At 41.2% G+C, this 21,923-nt stretch overlaps 1 protein-coding gene across 12 annotated transcripts in view; it reads right to left on the bottom strand.

Moving 5' to 3' along the window:
* CEP95 (centrosomal protein 95) overlaps positions 1 to 21,393 on the bottom strand; it is a 36,467-nt gene extending 15,074 nt beyond the window's left edge. Inside the window, exons 1-8 of one of the 12 annotated variants that reach the window (XM_036339942.1) lie at positions 21,251 to 21,393; positions 19,682 to 19,810; positions 18,184 to 18,291; positions 13,940 to 14,050; positions 12,055 to 12,160; positions 10,717 to 10,832; positions 4,485 to 4,616; positions 709 to 902 (exon numbers count right to left, since the gene is read on the bottom strand). In XM_036339942.1, coding sequence (XP_036195835.1) covers positions 709 to 902; positions 4,485 to 4,616; positions 10,717 to 10,832; positions 12,055 to 12,160; positions 13,940 to 14,050; positions 18,184 to 18,291; positions 19,682 to 19,810; positions 21,251 to 21,269 — 915 coding nt within the window. In that variant the 5' untranslated portion in view covers positions 21,270 to 21,393. Of the gene's footprint in view, positions 1 to 708; positions 903 to 4,484; positions 4,617 to 10,716; positions 10,833 to 12,054; positions 12,161 to 13,939; positions 14,070 to 14,468; positions 14,541 to 14,936; positions 14,958 to 18,183; positions 18,292 to 19,681; positions 19,811 to 21,120; positions 21,191 to 21,250 lie in introns of those variants that run through there. The other 11 variants (XM_036339941.1, XM_036339944.1, XM_036339943.1 and 8 more) reach the window with 11 other exon arrangements.
* Positions 21,394 to 21,923: the final 530 nt, after the last annotated feature.

The following is a 21,923-nucleotide window of genomic DNA, read 5'->3' on the forward strand; positions in this document are numbered from 1 at the left end:
ATGGTTACCTAATGCTAATGATGGTCATTTTGTCTCTGTACTTTTTCTGTATTGTTTGACTTTTTCAAAATGAGAATATATCATTATTTATAAATTTACTCTTTGCATATACTTACCTGTTCTTATTTCTAGGAAGATAAAGGACAGGTTATCTCTTATGAAGAATTTTTTTTTTTAAAAAAAATAAGAGTGGAAGCAAATAGGCCAAGATATTAATAGTAGTGCATGCTGGATAAAAGGACTATGGATAAAAGGTTTTTTTCACACCTTTTATACTTTTAAACATTTTAATTTACTTAATCAGGGACATACAATGTGGGTTCTGAAGCCAGAATACCTGAGTTCAAATCCTGGCTCTACAATTGCTGTGTGCCTGGGACAAGATACTAAAGCTCTATCAGCTTCCCCATGGGAAATAAAAATAATATCTACTCCCAGAGCTGTGTTGAGAAGAGTAAATTATTCACTATTTGTAAAGTACCTAGAACTGTGCCTGGTATAAAGTAAACGTGTTGGCTCTTATTATTTCCCTTTTTATACATTCATCCTGCCCCTATATTCCTAAAATAAGACCATTAGGAGTATGCAGAGGTAAAGTTTAAGAAGTACAGTGCTCTGATTAGTGTAATATCCTTGACTACTATTCTAGCAGAGACTTCTTTAAATCTATAGACATCTAACCAATTGAAAGCAAGCTTTTCTACTTACCACAAAAAATTCTGTGCCCTCTCCAGTAGAATTCATGGCAGGGGAGCAATGACTTGAATGCAAGTATTCTTTTCCTATGGGATAGGGTGCTCGAGGCTCTGAAGGCTGATAAGGTGGATGTAAAGGAATAGCTGATCGGATAGGCTCCCCTAGCTTCCTAGCACTTGGAGTCATTTCCACAGAAGGAATTTCTGCTAGTTGGATGAATTTAAGTGGATGTTAAAATGAAACTCTAAGAAATAAATCACCTTATATATACATATACCTATGTAAACATTCATAATACTACTTAGAAATATATTTTAACTTGATTTTTTTAAAAAAGCACACAAAAAAACAAATCAGGGACTCATCCTCAGTAAACAAGTAGGGATCTAATTAAATTAGGAAGAATATAATTTTAATTATTATGATAAAAGTTTCCTGAAAAGTTATTTAAAAGCAATGAAAAACCCACTAAAAACCCTAAATAGCTTGAAGAATAATTATATAAATTATGGTTGTCCACATGTTATAAAGGCAGTCATTAACAATGGTTTTATGCAGTGGTTCTCAACCTTCCTAATGCCACGACCCTTTAATACAGTTCCTCATGTTGTGGTGACCCCCAACCATAAAATTATTATTTTTTAAATTTTTTATTTTATTTTAATTTTGTTTTATTTCTTAAAGTATTACAAAGAGTATTACACGTCTCCTTCCCCCCCCCCCCCCCTTGACATTTCCCCGGCTTCCCCTACCCCCCAGTGTCTTGTGTCCATTGGTTATTCTTATATGCATGCATACAAGTCCTTCAGTTGATCTCTTACCCCCCCACAACCCTCTCCAGGCTTCCCACTGTAGTTTGACAGTCTGTTCAATGCTGCTCTGCCTTTGTATCTATTTTTGTTCATCAGTTTATAATGGTCTTTATTATCCATAAATGAGTGAGATCATGTGGTATTTTTCTCGGCTTCCCAGGGGCTGTTGCAGCCTCGCAGGGGCCGTCTCTGCCTCACAGGGACCCCCCCTCACCAGGGCCGTCATGGCCTCACAGGGACCGTCTCAGCCTCATGGGGGCCGTCTCAGCAACACGAAGTTTGGCTTTCTGTCTTTTGTTGGGCAGCTCCTTGATGGACAAAATCTCCAGGCGTTCTTGCTGGCTGAATTTCTGGTATGCTTGCTTGGATTTTGTTTTCTACTAAGTGCACAGACTGCTTGTCTGCCGCCTCCCGGCGTCCCATGTGAGACTGGATCTGGTGGACCTGTTTGTGCGTTTGCTGGTATAGCGGTTCCATGTTGCCGGCCCAGCCGGGTCCGGTTACGGCTTCCTCCGAACCTGATTCTGCTTCTTGAGTGTGTCCCTTATGGGTGCGAGGAGTTGAAATCTGCAGTTTGTTGGGTTAAACTGCAAAAGCGCATGTGGTTCCTTTTGTGCCACTGGCACAGCTTGGGCGGTGATGTAGATTGAGTAGGGCAGGGTCTCAGGGAGTCACCAGGGCAGAGCAAACAGCAATGGCATCTCCTCGGCTCCTCGCCTCTCCACGACTCCGTGTCTCCGCGTCCCGAGTGCCGGCGAGCAGCTCTGTGAGAAAGCCGCCCTTGCTTTCTGACCCATCCCGCCTCTCCCCATAGGGGTCTGGGACCTCAGAATCCCGCCCCAAACAAGCTCATTGGATTCAAGAGTTTGTAACCCCTTTTGATTGAAAAAAACCACGCATCCAGTTGCAGCCCGCCTGGCGCGCGACTCTGTACCTCTGTTCTTGGCGCCTCTGCATATCCTACTCAGTCTCAATGCTCTTCTTTCTTTCCTTCCAGTTGTAGAACTTCCACTGGGCCAGCTTTCCCATGGCTCTGAATGATAGCTATTTTGTCTTATAGTTGGTATTTTCAATGTTGTGGGAGGCAGCATGCACAGGTCTGTACTTTACGCCGCCATCTTGGTTCTACTCCATAAAATTATTTTCATTGCTACTTCATAAGTGTAATTTTGCTACTGTTATGAATCGTTATGTAAATATCTGATATGCAGGATGTATTTTCATTGTTACAAATTGAACATAATTAAAGCATAGAGATTAATCACAAAAACAATATGTAATTATATATGTGTTTTCCGATGGTCTTAGGCGACCCTGTGAAAGGGTCGTTCGACCCCCAAAGGGGTTGCAACCCACAGGTTGAGAACCGCTCATTTTATGTAATATTAACCACATGAAAATCCCAGATATAACAATAAGAAACACTATTTTTTCAAGTTACTATATTTTGTCATTCACTAATAATTTGAAGACTACCACCTGATAAACTAATATATCAGGGACTCTTACTGTCTTAAAGTCTTTGAGAAGAGAGGACTTAGATTATAAAATAGTGGATGCAAAATGTATGCCCAAAGACCATCTTAAAAAGAAATCAGAGCTCATGATTAATAGCGAACATTCTATATAATAATTTATATAACAAAAGGCTAATATGCAAATAGACCGAATGGCGAAACAACCGAACAACCAGTCGCTATGATGTGTGCTGACCATCAGGGGGCATGTGCGGAAGATGGCGGGCAACAGCTGTGGTGGGATAGTGGAGCAGATGAGCAGGGGCATCAGACCAAGGCAGGGCACCGGTTGCTGTCATTGGAGTGAACCTCTGGTGGTTACTGAAAATTCTTTGCTCCCATGTGCCATAGTCCTGCCTGGCGCCGGTCCCGATTGCTTGGCGCTGTCAGCAGGTGTGAGCGGCAGCTGGCGGCCCCGCTCACCCCTCAGGACTTCTCCACCTCCCCCTGCTCCCGAGGGGCAATCGGGGCTAGCAGCTGCCTCTTGCACCCGCTGCCAGCAACAGCCCTGCTCGCACCCACTGCCGGTCCCCAGCGCCGGTCCCAATCGCTCAGCGCCATCAGCAGGTATGAGCAGCTGCTGCCGGCCCTGATTGCCCCTTAGGGCTTCTCCACCTCCCCCTGTTCCTGAGGGGCAATCGGGGCAGCAGGCACTGCTCGCACTCATTGACGGTGCCGGCCCCCCACGCTCACACCGCTGCTGGCGCTGGCCCCAATCGCTCTGTGCTGTCAGTGGATATGAGTGGGGCTGGCACCATCAGCACATGGGAATGGCAGCAGCGGGACCGAGGCTGCTGGCAGAGAGGGGACTGGAGCCTGTGGCAGGAGGGGCCAGGTAGCGACGCGGAGGATGGGCTGAGACCCAGACCCACCCCTGTGCTCACTGCAGCCTCACGGCCCATAGTTCCTTTCAAGGTGGACGAATTTGTGCACTGGTCCCCTAGTCCTATATAATAAAAGGCTAATGTGAAAATCGACTGAAGGACGGAATGACCGGTTACTATGATGCACACTGACCACCAAGGGGCAGATGCTCAATGCAAGAGCTGCCCCCTGGTGGTCAGTATGCTCCCACGGGGGGGTGGGGGGGTGGCACCGCTCAACCAGAAGCTGGGCTCATGGCTGGCGAGCACAGGGGCAGTGGCAGGAGCCTCTCCCTCCTCTGTGGCAGTGCTAAGGATGTCCAAATGCCAAGCAGGCCTAAGCCATCAGTTGGACATCCCCCGAGGGCTCCCAGACTGCAAGAGGGCACAGACCAGGCTGAAGGACCCCCCCGAGTGCACGATTTTCATGCACCAGGCCTCTAATTTACAAATAAGATCATGTAAAACCCAAAAGAACTGCATAACGTGTAGAGCAACAAAAGTAAAAGGGCTAATAGCAACAGCATTGTCCCAGGAACTAATTATTATCTCCAACTCATAGAAATTGTCCAAGAACTAATAACATTACTACTCACTGTCTTTAAGAAAGTATGTCTTACTCTTGGACAAAAAACTGGGTGAGAGAGGGTTCAACACTTCTTCACGTGACTTAGAACATGGTACAGTTGAGGACTGTTCAGAATGCATTCTGTTAGGATCTTGGGTACCTAGAAAATATTAAAGGTACATTTTTAAAATTGTGAATGTCATACTGAAACAAGCATTTTTGTACCCAGAAGATAAAAAAAATCTCAGGAATGACATAATCATAGAACCATGTTGGTGTGATTGCTCAAAATAACGATTACTTTTAATGACTATCAGATAGCAAGAAGTAGTTCTGCAGCCCAGAATCATGTATACAACTTGAAAGGTAAGTTTTACACAATGTTTCATTAGTTTGCTTTATAAAAATATATGCCAGAGTTGTAGAAATGCTGACTGTTGTGTAGGTATAGCTCTGAGCTACGAGTCTTGGCTGATACCATAATCAAAGATTTACAGATCAAGCAAATTATCCACTTTGCTCCTTTATAAATCTTCCATACACAAACTTTGCATAAATGAAGTGGATTCATGACTTCTCCTCTCCTGACTTTATAATCCCTTTTTCAATTTTTATTTTTAAAATTATTTAAATTTTTAATGTTGACACTATTGTAGTTATCTCCTTTCCCCCCTTATTTGTTCCACTTATTTATGCATTCATTGGCTGATCCATGTATGTGCCCTGACTGGGACTGAAGCCAAAACCTTGGTTCCAAGTTACTGAGCTACCCGGCCAGGGTCTCTGTGCATTTTAAAAAAATATATTTTTTTTATTGATTTCAGAGAGGGAGAAACATCAATGATGAGAATCATTGATTGACTGCCTCTTGCATGCCCCTCACTGGGGATCGAGCCCCACCACCTGGGCATGTGCCCTTGACCAGAAATGAACCCAGGACCCTTCAGTCTGCAGGGTGACGCTCTACTCACTGAGCCAAACTGGCTAGAGCTGTGCATTTTTTAAAAAAATATTTTTTAAATTAATTTCAGAGAGAAAGGGAGAGAGAGATAGAAACACCAATGATGAGAATCATTGATCAGCTGCTTCCTGCACGCCCACACTTAGGATCGAGCCTGCATCTGGGCATGTGCCCTTGACCAGAATCAAACCTGGGACCCTTTAGTTCACAGGCTGATGCTCTATCCACACTGAACCAAACCAACTAGGGCAGCTGTGCATTTTTTAATTGGAATTGTGTTGTTACATTGTAGTAGTTCTTTGTATATTTTGAATTTTTTTTGTTAATCCTCATCTGAGGATATACTTCCATTGATTTTTAGGGAAAGTGGAAGAGATAGGGAAAGACAAAGAGAAGCATCCGATTTGAGAGACACACATTGATTGGTTGCCTTCTGCATGAGCCCTGACCAGGGCCCGGGCCAGGGAGGAGCCTGCAACCAATGTACATGTCCTTGACTGGAATTGAAACCGGACCCTTCAGTTGGCAACCTGACACTCTATCCACTGAGTCAAACTGGCTAAGGCTGTATATTTTGAATATTAATTCTTATTGGATCTGCCATTGGTGAATATATTCTCATATTCAGTAGGTTATCTTTTCGTTTTGTAGGTGGTTTCCTTTACTGTCCAAATATTTAGTTTGATGTAGTCTCACTTTTTTTTCTTTTATTTCCCTTGTTTAAGGAGAGGTATACAAAAAAATATTACTAAGAGCATTATCAGTTACTGCTTTGTTTACTTCTAGGAGTTTTAGTTTCAGGTCTTAGATTTAAGTCTTTAATTCATTTTGAGTTTATATTCTGGTATATGGTGTAAGTAAGTGGTCTAGTTTCAGTTTTTGCTTGTCCAGTTTTCCCAATGCCATTCATTGAAGACACTGTCATTGTATATTCTTGCCTCCTTTTTCATAGATTAATTGATGATATAGGTGCGGGTTTATTTCTGAGCTCTTTATTTTTCCATTGATCTATGTGTCTGTTTTTATGTGAGTACTACATTGTTTTATTATGGCCTTGTAGTATAGTTTGTTATCAGGGAGCATGATATGATACCTCCAACTTTTCTTTTTCAAGATTGCTGTGGTGCCCTAACCAGTTTGGCTCAGCGGATAGAGCATCGGCCTGTGAACTTAAGGGTCCCAGGTTCGATTCCGGTCAGGGGCATGTGCCTTGGTTGCGGGCGCATCCCCGGGGGGTGGGGGTGGGGGTGGGGGGGCGTGCAAGAGGCAGCTGATCGATGTTTCTTTCTCATTGATGTTTCTAGCTCTCTATCCCTCTCCCCTCCTCTCTGTAGAGAATCAATAAAATATATCTAAAAAAAAAAGGTTGCTGTGGTTATTTTGGGGTCTTTAGTGGTTCCTTATAAATTTTAGGATTATTTGTTCTAGTTCTGTGAAAAATGCCATTGGTATTTTGATAGGGATTGTAGTGAATCTATAGATTGCTTTGGGTAGTGTGGACATTTAAACAATTTAAATTCTTCCTATCCATGAGCATAGTATATCCTTCATTTATTTGTATCTCCTTTAACAGATAACAAGCGAAATCTTATAATTTTCTAAGTACAGGTCTTTTACCTTGGTTGAATTTATTCCTAGGGTTCTCATTTTATTTTATGCAATTATAAATGGGATTGTTTTCTCTCTCTGGTAGTTCGTTATTAGTATACAAAAATGCAACTAATCCCCTGGCTGGGTGGCTCAGTTGGTTGGGGACCCTCCCATACATGAAAGGGTTGTGGGTTTGATCCCCAGTTTGGATGTGTATAGGAGGCAACTTACCCATGTTTCTCTTTCACATTGATGTTTTTCTTTCTCTCGCCCTTCTACTCTCTCTAAAAAAAATCAATAAATATATCCTTGGCAAGGATTTTAAAAAATGCAACTTATTTCTGATTATTAATTTTGTAACATGCTACTTTATTGAATTCATTTATCAAATCTAATAGGTGTTTTGTTGAAATATTTAGGGTTCTCTAGATATAGTATCCTATCATCTACAGATCATGAGTTTTACTTCTCCTGTCCTATTTCGATGCCTTTTATTTCTTTTTCTTGTCTAACTGCTATGGCTAGGATTTCCAATACAAAGGAAAATGCTGTTAGCTTTTCACCATTGAGTATGATGTTAGCTGTGACTCTGTCATGGCTCTTATAATGTTGAGGTATGTTCTCTCTATTCTCACTTTGCTGAGTTTTTTTTTTTTTTTAAATATATTTTATTGAGTTTTTACAGAGAGGAAAGGAGAGAGATAGAGAGTTAGAAACATCGATGAGAGAGAAACATCGACCAGCTGCCTCCTGCACACTCCCCACTGGGGATGTGCCCGCAACCCAGGTACATGCCCTTGACCGGAATCGAACCTGGGACCTTTCAGTCCGCAGGCCGACGCTCTATCCACTGAGCCAAACCGGTTTTGGCACTTTGCTGAGTTTTTAACACAAATGCTTTATGTTGTCAAATGCTTAATCTGAATCTATTGATTTGATCATGATTTTTATCCTTTGTTTACATGGCATATCACTTTAATAGATTTATGGTATCACAGGAAAAAATCCCATTTGATCATGGTGTATCTTATTAACATAATGATGAATTCATTTTGCTGATATTTTGTTAGGGATTTTTGCATTATGTTCACAGTAATACTGTGATATATATATACATACATATTTTATAATGTCTTTATCTAGTTTTGGAATTAGAGTAATAGTGGTCTTGTAAAATGAGCTTGAGAGCCTTTTTTTTTTTAATTCCAAAAACTCCTTTTCAATTTTTTGGAATAGTTTATGAAGGATAATGGTTAATAGTTTGAATGTTTGGTAAATTCACTTGTGATACCATCTGGTTCAGAACTTTTGTTTGTTGGGAGTTTTTGATTACTGATTTGATTTTATTAGTAATTAGTCTGTTCAGATTTTCTGTTTCTTCTCATTTTAGTCTTAAAAAGTGGAATGTCTCTAAAAATTTGCCCATTTCTCCCAGTTGTCCAATTTGTTGGCATATAACTAATTATTCTAGTATTTTCTTATAATCCTTTGTATTTCTGTGCTGCCAGTTGTCACTTCTCTTGCATTTCAGATTTTATTTATTTGGGTTCTCTCTTTTTCTTGATGAGTTTGCTTAAAGGTTTATTGTTTTTATCTTTTCAAACAATCAGCTCTTGGTTTCACTGATTGTTTGTACTGTTTTTTAGACTCTATTTTATTTGCACTATGATCTTTATTATTTCCTTCCTCCTACTCACTTTGGTTTTGTTTGCTCTCCTTTTTCTAGTTCCTTTAGTGTAAGGAATTAAGATTGTTTTTTTTTTTTTTTAAGATTGTTTATTTGAGATTTTTCTTGTTTGTTGAGGTAGCCCTGTATTACTATGAATTTCCCTCTCGGAACTGCTTTGGCTGCATCCCATAGATTTTTGGGTCATGTTTTCATGTCGTAAGGTATCTTTTGATGTTTTCCTCAATCTTATTGTTAACCCATTCATTTAGTAGCATGCTATTTTGCCTTCATCCATTTGTTTTTCAGTTTTCTTCTTGTAGTTGATTTCTAGTTTCATACCATCATGATTGGAGAAGATGCCTGATAGGATTTGAATTTTCTTAAATTGAGATTTGTTTTGTGGCTTAACATGTGGTCTATCCTGGGAAATGTTCCATATGCATTTTAAAAGAATATATATTCAGCTGGTTTTGACTGAAATGTTCTAAAAATATCATTTAAATCTATCTGTTTTAATGTGTATTTTAAGGCCAGTTTCCTTGTTAATTTTCTGTTTAGATGATCTACTCACTGATGTTAACGTGATGTTAAAGTTTCTTATACTATAACTGTATTACTGCCTATGTCTCCTTTTATGTCTGTCAATATTTGCTTTATACATTTAGATGCTCCTATGTTGGGTATGTAAATGTTTACAAGGATTATATCCCCTTGTTGGATTGATCCCTTTATCATTATGAAATATCCTTCTTTACTGAGTGAATATGATATGGCTACTGTTCTTGGAACTTACAGTTAATATAATAGAAAAACTCAAAGTTAATATGCAATGTGAAAATGGTGTTACCACCAAGCCTGGCCTGTGTTGCTTAGTGGTTGAGCATCAACTTATGAACTTGGAGGTCATGGTTTGATTCCTGATCAGGGCACTTGCCCGGTTGTGGGCTTGATCCCCAGTAGGGAGCATGCAGGAGGCAGACAATTAATGATTCTCTCTAATAATTTGTGTTTCTCTCTCTCTCTCTCTCTCTCTCTCTTTCTCTCTCTCTCTCTCTCCCCCTATCCCTTCCTCTCTCTCTAAAATGAATAAAAACACATTTAAAAAAATTATAAAATGGTGTTACCAAAATAAGGTGGGGGCTATACTGAGGGTTAAAGAGCCTCAGAGCCTGAGGCAGGTCAGGGAGAGACTCAATTTTGTATGGTGAGTTTTCCAGGAATAGAAAGGAAGAGCATCTCTGCAGAAGAAACAATATAATGTCAGAGAAGAGCATGGCAATCAAGTGGACAGCACAGGGAATTGGGATGGTTGGAGGAGAGTACGGAGAAAGGCTCAAAATGGGCTTGAAAGATATTCAGGTTTATTGTATATAAGCAGTAGATTGTAGGATATGTGTGGCCTGAAGCCTGAGAGAAATACTGCCACTGGATGTACAGTCCTGTTGGTTGAAACCATGAAAAAAAAGAGTCACCCAGTTCAGGAAACTATACTTAAGGGGTATCCTGAGTGTGACTAGATTGTTAAGCTGCATCTATAATTCCATTCCCATGGCATCAAGTCCCACATATTACAGGACAAACTTGCATTCACCTATTTGCCCATGTGCCTATGATTCCCACTTCATTAATTTCAGAGAACTGTTCATATTTAGTGGGTAATGGTGGCATTCAGGGATTTCAATTCTTAAGTCCAGTTAGGGCTCTCTATATTCTCAACTTTAAACACTTCTAAATATAATTATTTACATTTTAACAGTTGTATGCTGAATAACAATAACATATTTATTTATTTATTTTTAATATATTTTATTGATTTTTTACAGAGAGGAAGGGAGAGAGATAGAGAGGTAGAAACATCGATGAGAGAGAAACATCGATCAGCTGCCTCCTGCACATCTCCTACTGGGGATATGCCCGCAACCCAGATACATGCCCTTGACCGGAATCGAACCTGGGACCTTTCAGTCCGCAGGCCGACGCTCTATCCACTGAGCCAAACCGGTTTCGGCAATAACTTATATTTAAAGTTTAACTACTCACCATTACTTCTTATAGAAAAGGTGTGTGCTGTGTCTCCAAGTCTAATTATTTCACCAGTAGATTCTACTTCATCTCCATCCCAAGAAGGGTCCAAAGCCTCAGATGACCAGGAACACCTGAAAGAGTTCCCTTACTTACTCAGGGCCCAGCCTGACCATAGAGGGCCCCTCCCATGAGAACCCCAAGAGCTGCTTCAAGCAGCCTTGCCTGTGAGTATTCAGATTGCTTATTGCTATACACAGAAAGAGAAAGACACTCCCTTCTATCACTTATCACTTCTTGATATTTATCTGAGAATCAGATATTTAAAAGAAAGTAATATTATAATGTTCAACATCTAGTTAGCAGAAGTACAATCAAGCCTGTAATAATTATTTTCTCTATGAAAGTAGCACAAATTTTAAACTCTAATATTGGTCAGTGATATTGGTACACGAGGGTTCAGTAACCCAGCACTTTCATCCTGCTAGTGGGTGTATAATCAGTCATGACCTTTTGGGAAAGCAATTTAACAACTTTTGACAGCCTTGTAGCATTTATACTCTTTGACTCTGAATGCAACTTAAAGATATTGGGAGGGAAGGGGAAGAAAGAATAAACAAAGGTACAGATCACATTTAAAAAATATAAACAGATGCCTGGGTTGCGGGCTCCATCCTTGGTTGGTGCGTGGGGGGCAGTCAATCAATGTTGCACTCTCACATCAATGTTTTTTTCCTCTCCCCCCCACACCCAATCAATCAGCTATTCTTTAAAATATATATATAAAATTAAAAAGAAAAGACACACAGGAACAGCCACCTCCACTTTAGAGAAGTGGTTTAGTAAATTATGATACACCCGTAAGAATGGTATGTTATCACAGTGATTAAAAATGATTATAAAGAGTTTAATAACTTGGAAAAAGACTTGATATGCTGATTTTAAAATGCAGGAAACAAAATTATATAAACAATATAACTAAATAAAAAAACATAATAAGGAAGACTTAAGTATAACAAAATGTTAAAGTAGCTATTTATTCTAAATGGTAGATTTCTTTCTTTTTTTTTATTTCTCTTCTTTTTGCAAGGGATGTAAGCTACTTTGAAGGTGGTGGAAAAATTAAAAAATTAAGTAGGTAGTTAATGCTGAGAATTAAGCACTGTATATAGCTCAAGGTTCTTAAAACTCCCTCAGAGAGGTTTAAAAGTTAGTAAAATTTTCACATTAGCTTTGTGTGTGTGTGTGTGTATGTTTTTTGTTGTTTTTTTTTCTGGTATACTGTGTACAATTTTAATTCTTAGGAGAAGGAAAAAGTGTAACTTGTAATGATTAAATTCAGACATTGAGTGGTACCTCCCAGAAGAAACTCTTTTCCATGATGATTTGGATTCTTTAATACTTTCTGACTCTTCCAAAGGTTCTTCTCCATGGGATTCTTTAAAACCCTCTCCAGTTTCACCTGTTTAGAATAGATAAAAACAATACCAAAAACCCAACACACAAAACCCCAAGTTAATATACTACTGTTTCTATATAGGAGTGGGTAAAGGTAAGAACAGTAAGGCACCCTCAACTCTTCCTGGTAAACTGGGCTCTTGCAAAAAAGAAATTTGAAAGCACCAAATCATCACCTATAATGAGAATGTATTATCTGGGTAACAAAGAAACAATACAAGTATTGTTGGTTTTTGTGTTTTTGTTTTTTTTTTAAATTTTCATTGATTTCAGAGAGGAAGGGAAAAGGAGAGAGAGAAAGAAACATCAATGATGAGAGAGAATCAATGATAGGCTGCATCCTGCACACCCGCTACTGAGTATCAAGCCTACAACCCGGGCATGTGCCTTTGACCGGAATTGAACTTGGGACCCCTCAGTCCAAAGGCTGACACTCCATCCACTGAACCAAATCAGCTAGGGCACAAGTAGTGTTTTAAAGCAGGGTCTAGCCAGCCGTGGGCAAACTACGGCCCGCGGGCCGGATCCGGCCCGTTCGGCTGTTCTATCCGGCCCGCGGAGCCGAAAGAGCGGAGGGTTCTCTTGCTCTCCCCTCCGCTCCTTCACCAGCAGCAGTGTTAACATGGCAACGTCGGGAAACACGGCCGCAGCTCCTTCTTCTGAGTCCAGTTTAAGAACCCATTGTGGCCCTCGAGTCAAAAAGTTTGCCCACCCCTGCTGGTCTGGCTTAGTGAATAGAGCGTCAGCCCTTGGACTGAAGGGTCCTGGGTTTGATTTCGGTTCAGGGCATGTACCTTAGTTGCAGGTTTCCTGGCCCTGGATGGGTTGTGTGCAGGAGGCAACTAATCGATGTGTCTCTCTCACACAGATGTTTTTCTTTCCTTCTCCCTTGCACTTTTTCTAAAAATCAATGGAAAAATATCCTTGGGTGAGGATTAACAACAACAACAAAAAAAGGTGGGTCTACAGTTGTATTAGCAATGTTCTATTATTTAAGTTAGGTAGCAGATTTATTTATTATTATTATTATTATACTTCTCTATCTGTAAGGGATGTCTGAGGCAAGATGACTAGGGTGTGGCTTCAGAAAAAAATGACTGTATCAGCCTACCTTAAGCTCTAAGAGTGAGACCACATCAAGTCTTGGATAATATTTTCCTTAGGACTATCAACCTTTTTTCTACCCCAACATACATGAGGAATACACTTTCACTAAAGGCATTAACTCACCAGGGGAGGGATTTCAGGAGGTACGTGGGTGAAACGTCCTATGATTCAGATCTACCCCTCTGTATTTACCAAGCAACATTTTAATAACATTACGTAACAATCATTGTGCATTTATTCTGAGCTAGGCTTGGTGCTAAACCATTTATGCATATCTATTTACTTAACCTTCTTTACAACTGTAAGTGAATTTCAGATGAGAAAACAGGCTTAGAGAGCTTCAGTCATACAGTGAATGGCACTTAGCCCATGGTCTGCCTTCAAATACCTTTTTAATCATTGGTAAGTGAAATGCTAGCTCAGGTACCGAAGAAGCTGCTCTGCACACCAGATGTGACTAATGTTAATAAACACTTATTTCCCATCATTAACTGGTGTTTTGAGGAATCTGGTCAGCTATAGATAATACTGCCATATAAACCTAGACCTGCAAAGGTAACAAATCAGACTTTAGAAAACACTGTCCAACTAAGGTACGACTACATAGGGAGGCCCAAATATGAAAGGCAAAAAGGGACATAATAAAACTAAACCAAATTTCTGTTCTTAAACTTACTTTTCTCGTGAGATGCTTCGCTGATGTGTTCTGTAAGATACTCCAGCAATCCATCAAATATTTCTAGGAGATTCTTAATAGATTCTTTATCTCCTTTCATTATATTTTCTCCTGGACACAGAATACAGAGCTATTAAAAAATTTAACCAAGAAATCAAAAGCCTCATAATTTTGAAATGGATATACCACTATGAAAATATTGTTCAAGGTACAAGGGTTATAAACCAAATCTGGAGGAACAATGTAATACTATTGACCCTGAACAACACAGATTTGAACTGCATGGATCCACTTACACTGATTTTTTCCCCCCAATAAATATACAGTCAGCCCGCTGTATCCTCGGGTTTTGCATCTGTGAATTTAACCAAACCCAGTTTGAAAACAGTATTTTCTATCTGTGGTTGGGAATCTGCATATGTGGAGTGCTAACTTAAGTTATATCTGAATTTTTGACTGCGCAAGGATTGGCACTCCTAACCCGTGTTGCTCAAGGATTACTGTATTAAAAACATCAATTTCCTGATACCTGATTATATCTGAAGAAACAAAGAGGGTAGGTTTCAATATGGTGTTTGATAATTCATTGGCATATTCCCTCCTTTATCAAGAAGCAAAAAATGGACTTAAGAAAACATGCTCAGATAACATTTATACCAAAGTATAAAACAGCTAAGCAGAACTTTATTTAGCTGGTGAAAAAAAAATGACAGAACACTGTTTCAGATTGTGGAATCCTCCCAGATAGTAGTTTTTTTGGAAGATAATAGCAATAAAGAAATATAAAAAGAAAACAATAAAAAATGTGTTGGGATACTTTAATCAGATTTCCTAATTTTTTCAAATATGTTAATTCCTATTCATTGTATATAGATCATACCATTTTTTTAAAATTAAAAACTGTAAATGGGCCCTGGCTGGTGTGGCTCAGTGGTAGAGTGTTGGCATGCACACCACTAAAGGGCGGAAGGTTCAATTCAGGGTCAAGTGTACATACCTGGGTTGCCGATTTATCCTAGGCCCCAGTCAGGATGCTTGCTGGAGGCGATTGATTGATGTGTCTGTCTCACATCAATGCTTCTCTCTCTCTTTCTCTACCCCACCCCTTCCACTCTCTAAAAATCAATGGAAAAAATATCCTCAGGTGGGAATTACCAAAAAAACAAAACAAAAACAAACTATCAATGGACCCTGGTAGTGTGGCTCAGTTGGTTTAAGCCTCATCTCCGTACACCAAAAACCAAAGGTGGTAGGTTTGATTATTGGTTAGGGTTGATGTTGCTCTTTCTGAAATCAATAAAAACAAACAACAAACCGCCAATGGCTCCCAACATATAAAACACTTTCTAAAATCTATCTATCTATCTGTCTATCTATCTATCTATCTATCTATCTATCTATCTATCTATCTATCTTTCTTCCTAAATATCTATCTATCTATCTATCTATCTATCTATCTACACACACACACACACACACACACACACACACACACACACATATATTAGAAGCCTGGTGCACGAAAATCAGTGCACTGGGCGGGGCGGGGGGGTCCTCTGCCTGGCCTGCCCCCTCTCATAGTCTGGGAGCCCTCAGGGGTTGTCCCATGGGGAATGGGCCTAAACTGCAGTCTGGCCTCCCTCTGCGGGAGGCAACCAGCCGATCAGGGGAAGGCCATGCCCCCATCATGCCTCTGCTACAGCCACTGCCAGCTAACGTGGCTTGCCTGAACCTTGGCCCGGCCCTCCTTGTCTGAGCCTCGGGCCCGCAGTGGCAGCCGCCATCCGCAGCCTGCCTGAGCCTTGGACCAGCCCTGGCAGCAGCAGCTGCCATCTGCAGCTTGCCTGAGCCTCGGGGCCCTCCCAGCGGCAGCCGCTATCCGTGGCCTGCCTGAGCCTTGGGCAGCTGCTGCAGCTTTGTCCGGAAGGATGTCTGGAAGAAGTCTGCCTTAATTAGCATATTACCCTTTTATTAGTGTGTGTGTGTGTGTGTGTGTGTGTGTATTGCTTTCAGAGAGAGGGAGAGGGAGAAACATCAATGATGAGAATCATTGATTGGCTGCCTCCTGCACGCCCCCTACTGGAGATCAAGCCTGCAACCCAGGCATGTGCACTTTACCGGAATCGAACCCAGGACCCTTCAGTCCGCAGACTGGCGCTCTATCCACTGAGTCAAACCAGCTAGGACTGTAAAACCCTTTTTTTTAAAATATATTTTATTGATTTTTTACAGAGAAGAAGGGAGAGGGATAGAGAGTTAGAAACATCGATGAGACAGAAACATCGATCAGCTGCCTCCTGCACACCCCCCAGTGGGGACGTGCCCGCAACCAAGGTACATGCCCCTGATCGGAATCGAACCCGGGACCCCTGAGTCCGCAGGCCGACGCTCTATCCACTGAGCCAAACCGGTTCGGCTATAAAACCCTTTTTAATCTCACCTCTCCAGCTTCATCTCCCACCACATCCACTTTATGCCCAGAAGTTAATCTTGAAATAGTACCTAGCACACCACCTGGCCCATAATAGATTTTTAATAAAAGTTAAATTGGAAATGTTGACAAGAAACGGGTTTCTTAAAGCATGGAAACTTGGACGTGTTAAATGTCCCCTAAGATAGACTCCAGTCAACATCAGGTATGGACAGACTTAATTCTTGAGACACTCAAGAGGGAGATCAAGCCTGGCCTTCTCATGCGCTCACAGCAGCATGAAGAAGCAGAGTGGAAATTTGATATTTGAGAGAATCTAGCTGTTTATAACTTTTGTTATGATGCAAAACAAACCAGAAACTTAATGTTTTGCAATACTGCTAGTCAAACAATGTTTGACAGATTTTTGTGTGTTTAAAACAACTAAACAGAAATCTTACAGCTTTATGTTTTTCAGGCTTAACAGGATACACAGGTATACCCAAGGGCATACTTAGGACTTCACAGTTTCCAGGAAGGGGAGTATACTCTGCCAACCCAGCAACGACGACTGCCTGCCAGAATCCAGTAATTCATGGAAACTGATTTAAACAAAACCCAAGGAGTAAAAAGCTGCTTTGCAGTCTACTGGAGGAGGTAAGCAGTTCTGCAACTTTTCATGGGGTGGGTATGAGTTATCAGGGGAAGTTCTACAATAAAAAAAGTTCTGTAAGCGACACAGCTTTGCTATATAGTATGTTTAAAAAGCACAAATACTAGAAATTGCCCTGCTCTAGTGATAAAGCAATTCTAAGTTGCAAAAGAACAGGGAAACAAACCCCAGGATTATCCCTCAAAATAAATTATTTCTAAACTAATTTACCATATTTACTCACCTGTATTCAAAAACTTTAGTATTTTTACAAAAATTTGTTCTTGTCAATATCAAATTAAGAGATGTAAATGACATAACCTGATTACCATTTATCTCCTTTAACTACTGTCAAAGAATAGATCAACAATATAAACCTTCTCTTAGCAATTTAAATATAGTTTCAAGTCTCCAAGATACCCTGTTTGTTAGCTGGAAATAATTTACTCTATTTAAGAGAAAGGTTCAAGAACAATTTACAGTTTCATTTATTTTGAATAGGTAACATATTCACGCTTCAAAATTTAAAAAATATAAAAAACACACAATGAAAAGTTTCATTCCTCCCTTGTCCTGGAGCCCTTTAGTTCCTCTTATTGGAGGCAAACAGTATCATGGGTTTCTTGTATATGCTTCTAGAGAGTCCTTCTGCATGAAATCAACTGCATATACGTATGTTGTCCCTACCTTTGTATTTACAAATAACAGCATACTCTATATATTGTCATTGTAACTACACCACATTTTTCTCACACTCTACTGGAGATTATTTCACTAACATGGAACACTGTACATAGAGAGCATAATAATTACCTGCAAAGTAGTTCCCTCTATGGAGCTACCATAATTTACTTAACCTGTTGCCATTAATGGACATCTAAGTGTTTCTTAGCTACTACAAACAAGCAGCATTGGTAGCTTTAAAATAAAAAAATTAAAAAATAACACTTCAAACTACCAGCTAGGACTATGGACCCAGATAAATTATAAACTCAATGTCTGACTGTCCTGGAAAAGCTCTCAAGGGTGGCTGCCTTAACTATACCCAGTCAGCTGTCTTGGCTCATTCTTGCTGTCTGGTCTATATCATAAGCTTACTCATTTTGCTAAACAATGTCTAGGGTTCTAAACAAGTTATGCTAGTAGAATGCAAAATTATCTGATGGTTAAGTATACACCAACCTGTTATATGAGACAAGCTGACCTGCAGGTAATCCAAGGCCAAAGAATCAATTACTGCTTGTACATTGTGAGCTTCATCCTCTTGACTCCTGGGACAAGTTATGAGGTCTGGGGGGAGGAGAGGGGAGAGGGAGAAAGCTACATGACTTTGCATCTATGAAGGTCCACATTTTCATCTGTCTCTGATTAGGCTTCTAAATAAGCTCACCTACCACAAAAGTAAACTCTGCCCCAAATAAAACAGGTTTTTAAAAGTACAGGTAAAGTTAATAGAGCATACGTCAATTCCACACAGAATCTTTATTGGTTGACTATTTATTGATTGAATATAGTTTAGTAAATATATGAACACAAGAGGCCCAGTGCATGAAATTCGTGCATGGGTAGGGTCCCTAGGCCTGGCTGGCAATCAGGGCCAATTGGGGCCTTCCTTCTCCTGGCTGCTGGCTGGGCCTTCCTTCATTCCGCGCCACCCCCTGGTGGTCAGCGCACATCATAGTGAGCAGTTGAACTCCCAAGGGAACAATTTGCATATTAGCCTTATATTATATAGGATGCTCTACATTAAGCACCATGCTAAAAAAAGATAAAGAGGTCCCTAAATTCAAGGAGATGATATAATCTATAATAATAAAAGGATAATATGCTACTTAGACTGGGCGTCCTTCCTGATGAAGCTGGGCCGGAGGGAAGCTGGATCGGGTCCCAGGTGCCTGCCGGCGGCCGGAGGAGAGAGCCCGGGTCCTGGAGGGAAGCCAGTGCTGGCAGCTGGGGGAAGGAAGGCCTACTCTTGCACGAATTTTCATGCATCGGGCCTCTAGTATGATAATAAGCGAGGCAATACATGAGGGTGAGACTTGAACCAATAATCATAGGCTCCTTTCAATGAGAGAAAAAAAACCCACAACAGGTGTGAAAGGAGGCTTACTGAATGTCCAAGGATATAGTACAAATACCAATTCTTATCCATAATATTGGTTAAGAGAGAACCTGACAAATATCTAAGTTCCACTCAATTTTAGAATCTCTTAAGGTACATTTACAGAAAAGGTGTGACTTTCACAGAGCATTTAGCATGATTAAACAGATCTGACCAAGGCTGTTATTATGGCTTGGTCTCATAAGGTATCATTACAGAAATAAATGCAATAATTTAGAAGAAATAACATGTACACAAAGAGAAAACTCAAGGTTTTATAAATACTATAGGCTCTAACCAAAGGCACTAGAAACTTCTGGCTCAAAATACAAACATTATTACTTCCACTTTTTAAAAAAAATATGTTATTGATTTTTTACAAAGGGGAAAGGAGAGGGATAGAGAGTTAGAAACATCGATCAGCTGCCTCCTGCACACCCCCTATTGGGGATGTGTCCACAACCAAGCTACATGCCCTTGACGGGAATCAAACCTGGGACCCTTCAGTCAGCAGGCCGATGGTCTATCCACTGAGCCAAACCAGTCAGGGCTATTACTCCCACTTTTTAGTATCCTTACCTGGTACCTTTTCTCCCAAAATGGATTGATAAAGAGCAATAAAGACATTAGCATCACAATCTTCTAGTTCATGTATCCTCAGATGTATGTGACATTTCAGGAGAAGGTCATTGGCAACTGTTACCCACTCTGTTGGGAAAGATAAGGAAAAGTTCAGCTTTAAATACCACTAGAAAAAGTCATACATTTTTAAAACACTAATCCTCACAAAACTGTCAAAGAATAGGAATTGAACTCTGTATAAGAAATTTGATTATGACAGAATTTCAAAGACCCTCCAAGGCATGATTTTTTAATGCCTTGGAATGTCTTCCAGACTGCTATAATTTCAGTGCAGTCAAAAATATGATGCAAATCCAATATTCACTGTTTGGAACCTAAAATCTTGTTATTTACAGTAGTTCCTATTTTACAAGCCATACTTCAGTGTTTTTTTTTTTTTATTTAGAACATGTTTACAAGTAAATGGGAATATTATGTCCCAAACAAGACGGGTTTTTAATGATATTGAGGCTACTAGAAACTAATTAATGGATGTTGTTTCAAATTCCCAATAGCATTAGTCATAGTTTTATCCAATTATCTTGTGCAAGACAGAATTTCTCTGGTGCCCAAATAGGTAGTGATTAACTTAGGCTAAGTACTGGAGTAACGACACCAATATTAGTGCATTTGTTAGTTTTTCTTATATTTGGTTATATTAAAGAAAATGTGGAAAATACACACCCAAAGTCCGTAAATTCAGAATTAGCATATTGCCAATACTGTTTACATTTCCTGTGCACCCCCCTCTCCCCCCACCCATATTGTTGGAATTTGCAAAGTTATTTCAAAGGTTTCTCGACCAAGGTAGTTTAAAAACCTTGAAATGTGTTCCCTGAAGTGATTGGTGATTAAAGGGAAAGTTGTTTTATTCTGTATTCGATTACCTTCAGTATGTTCCAGACATGTGTGTGATTGTGTGTTAGACACACATTATCTCCCTCCCTCCCGTGCCCGTTTCTCACATAGGACCAAACCATGGCAACTGGTTTGAACGCTGTCCGGGAGAAAAGGATGAAAGCGTCCTAGACAACCGAACCAAGTCGCTTTCCAGAGCGGTGCCAGACAGAGACGGTAACCCCATAGGGCACGAAAGAGAAAACCCACAACCATCCACGTTGGCAGGGGCGCCTACAGATCTGTCTTGTACGTGCCATTCCTTGTAAGCTCAGACGCAGGCACGACCTCTGTCCGCACAATCAAGAGCAGAGGTGCTTGACAGCGGCCAGATTCCGCAGAGAAATACGAGTCCGGGGCAGAAACTTTCCGCCTGCTTTTTGCAGCCAGGATGCGGGTGTACCACGGGTCTCCTCTCCCCCGATCCCCAAATCGCACTCCCCGGCCTTCCCTCGGACAGAGAGCTGGGCTGAGAGACCCTATGCAGAGAACACGCCCACCACGACGGGAGATCGTCCCGAGCCAGACCCAGTAGAGCTGGCCGAAGGTCTCCATAGAAAGCGGGCAGGGGCGTCCGGGGCCTGGGAAGGCTTTAGTCCACACAAACCCGGACTCCAGACCGAGACTCACCAGCCTCTGAGCCCGCCATGTCGCGGAGGCCGGTCGCCGCCGGACTCCGAGCTGGGCGCGCGAGGGACGGTGTCCGGGAAGGGTCGCACGCGCCCACACCGAAACGAGAGGAGGGGAAGGAGAGGAGGGGTGAGAGAGGGAGGAACGGTAAAACGACTTCTCGCTGCTGATTGGTCTTCGGAGCACTTCCTCTCGCCGCGCGCGCCGAGGCGGCGGTTTGGAGGACTTAGATACTATTCTCCTCGGACGAGATCGAGCTGAGGGATTCTCAGGTGGGTGGGTTTGACGGGGCGGGTCACCAACAGCCCCTGGTGGTCTCCCCGCGGCATTAGCGCGGCTTTAGCTCTGCATTAGCGGGAACTTCCGGTGAGCTTTTCGTTTTGTATTCCTCCGCCGACTCCAACTGAGGAAATAGTGCGGCCCTCTCACCCGGTGGGCGGGGCATCCACGTGACAATACGGGCTCCGCCTTCTCGTCGCATTTGGTTCTGGGCGTCAAGGCTCTTTGGAGACGTAAACAACTCCGAGGAGGCGGAGTGGGTTGTCTTGCGTTGGCCATTTTATCGCCTGGGTTGGACCTGAAAAAGGGTGGTGTGGCGTCCTCGAGGTGTCGAAAGACGAGAAAAAGGTGCAGTCAAGAGAGTGCCGGCTGAGGCATCGCGGTGGTGGGTGGG

The sequence above is a fragment of the Myotis myotis genome, unplaced genomic scaffold, assembly GCF_014108235.1.
Source record: "Myotis myotis isolate mMyoMyo1 unplaced genomic scaffold, mMyoMyo1.p scaffold_m19_p_17, whole genome shotgun sequence".
In the NCBI taxonomy this organism is placed as follows: Eukaryota; Metazoa; Chordata; class Mammalia; order Chiroptera; family Vespertilionidae; genus Myotis; species Myotis myotis.